We start from the raw sequence: 2,234 nt of genomic DNA, 5'->3' as shown, positions 1-2,234 counted from the left end.
CGGAAAGCTGGCACCCACTGCTGGGGCCCTGCACACCCCCACATCCTGGCCTCTCCTGCCTACCTGCAGCTGCACCATCCCACTCTGGGCCAATGCCCAGCGCCCCGGGCCTTGCTCCAGGTCCTGCAGCCGGCGGCCCAGCCCCAGCAGGCACAGGTGCAGGCTGTCCTGCTCAGCCTCTAGTACCTCCAGGCCAGAGATGGGGTGCTGGGGAACACAGGAGCCAGGTCAGGACCAGTGGGCCAATCAAGATATCACCCCTGCTCCCATCCCCACCCCGTTCTGTAAGCTTCTGGAAACTTCTCTGTGGCAGTCCATCTCCAGGTCTGTCTGCACCAGGGTTGCTCCCACTGGGGGGCCTTCCCAGTGGTGCTAGGCCTGAGGAGAGACATCTAGTTCAAGGTCTCCAGGTTTTATAGCTCCTGGAAACTTGGATGTTTGAGGCCCGGGGGCTCTGGACAGGGAGCGGGGCTGGGTACCCCCCGGGGTACCCATTCTCGGAAGAATGGGGCTACATCAGGTGCAATGATGAAATGCTTCTCAGCCAGGTGCAGTGGTTCACACCTATAACCCCAGCATTTTGGGAGGCCAAGGCCGGAGGATCAGGAGTTCAAGACCAGCCTGGGCAACATGGTGAGACATCGTCTCTATTTTTTTTTTTTTCTTTTTTTAATAAAAAAGAAATATGGCTGGGCACGATGGCTCACGCCTGTAATCCCAGCACTTTGGGAGGCTGAGGCGGGCGGATCACCTGAGGTCGGGAGTTTGAGACTAGCCTGGCCGACAAGTTGAAACCCCATCTCTACTAAAAATACAAAAAATTAGCCAGGTGCGGTGGCATGCGCCTGTAATCCCAGCTACTTGGGTGGCTGAGGCAGGAGAATCAGTGGGACCTGGGAGGCGGAGGTTGCAGTGAGCAGAGATCTCACCACTGCATTCCAGCCTAGGCAACAGAGAGGCTCCATCTCAAAAAAAAAAAAAAAAGAAAATACGTCTCCCTGGTTGGTCAGATATTGAAACACTTTTCCAGAGGGTCCCTCCCCCTACAGACACCCAACACCTTTCCAGAATCATCATCCAGTCCTCACTGTGGAGGCCAGACTCTGGAGGACAGAGAGGAGGTAGGGCTGGCATAAGGGATCTGGGTCACCTCAGCTCACCTCACAGTGTTTGCCCCCAGCTGGGTCCTTGTAGGAAGAGGGTGTTGACCATCTTGGGGGCTGAGCAGCAGGCTCATTGCCCCCTGGCCCACCCTGGAAGTGCTCAGGAGGGTCCAAGGAGTCCTGCCTCAGGGTCTGGGCCTGCTCTGGGCTAGGAGGCAGGGGGCGGTGACTGGGTGAGTCTCGACACCTCACTTTTCAGCCTACCCTCACCCCAACCCCAACACCTCACTTTTCAGCCTACCCTCACCCCAACCCCGGCGGCCTCTCCTGTGTCCCCAGGTGATCACAGCCATGGCACCTCCTACCCTCATATGGCCCTTGCCACCACGCCTACCCTCTTGGAAACAAGCTTCCAAAGCCCAGGCCCCCACCTCGTGCTCTCCTCTCCGGATGCGGGGCAGACGGTGCATCCAACAATGTCCGGCTCCCTAGGTGCTCCCGGGGGGTGGCTGAAGGGCTCTGAGCCAAGTCTAGGGCCCAGAGGCAGGGACAGGGCCATGGCTGGGGGCCTGGGGACACAAAGTCAGGTGAGGGCAGCCAGTAAGACCTCTTCCCTAGACAAGGGTGTCCCAGAGCTCCTACGCTGTAGTCACAGGGGCCTGAGGCTGCAGGAGAGGCCCAGGACAGGTCTGGCTCCGCCCCTTCCAAGAGGAACCTGGACCCGGCCATTTGATGCCCAGCTCAGGTGACAGAAGAGCCACTTAACTCCTTCCTCCCTAGCAGGCCAGTAGCTAAATCTCCCAGCATCACTCCAGGCCATCCAAGAGGGTTCCAGATAGAACCCTTCCCCCACCTCCTCAAGAGCCATGGATTCTGCCCCACTGGGGACCCAGACATCTGACCTCTGGGGCCTACCCCATTCGTTTAAGACCCTAGATGCCACGCCCCTCAGGAACCCAAGCATCTGGCTCCCTAAAAAATAAAAATCTAAGACCAAGGAAAGATTTTTTGTTTATTTGGTATGGGGTCTTCTGTAGCTCACACAAAATTACTGGGAAAATAAATAAACCAGGGGAGCCCCCTCTGCCCACGGTTCCAAGGTCGCAGAGTCACAGCAGCCCCAAGAGGGCA

At 57.7% G+C, this 2,234-nt stretch overlaps 1 protein-coding gene across 2 annotated transcripts in view; it reads right to left on the bottom strand.

Annotated features, from left to right (window-relative positions):
• The window catches only part of SYNE4 (spectrin repeat containing, nuclear envelope family member 4), a 9,065-nt gene extending 7,291 nt beyond the window's left edge, over positions 1–1,774 (bottom strand). Inside the window, exons 1-3 of one of the 2 annotated variants that reach the window (XM_011984828.1) lie at positions 1,535–1,774; positions 1,161–1,311; positions 64–207 (exon numbers count right to left, since the gene is read on the bottom strand). In XM_011984828.1, coding sequence (XP_011840218.1) covers positions 64–207; positions 1,161–1,311; positions 1,535–1,662 — 423 coding nt within the window. In that variant the 5' untranslated portion in view covers positions 1,663–1,774. The remainder of the gene's footprint in view (positions 1–63; positions 208–1,160; positions 1,312–1,534) is intronic. The other variant, XM_011984829.1, reaches the window with a different exon arrangement.
• Positions 1,775–2,234: the final 460 nt, after the last annotated feature.

Source organism: Mandrillus leucophaeus, unplaced genomic scaffold (assembly GCF_000951045.1).
Source record: "Mandrillus leucophaeus isolate KB7577 unplaced genomic scaffold, Mleu.le_1.0 Scaffold274, whole genome shotgun sequence".
Classification (NCBI taxonomy): domain Eukaryota; kingdom Metazoa; phylum Chordata; class Mammalia; order Primates; family Cercopithecidae; genus Mandrillus; species Mandrillus leucophaeus.
Note: the sequence above shows the minus strand (reverse complement) of the source record. Positions and strands in the feature narration are given on the sequence as shown.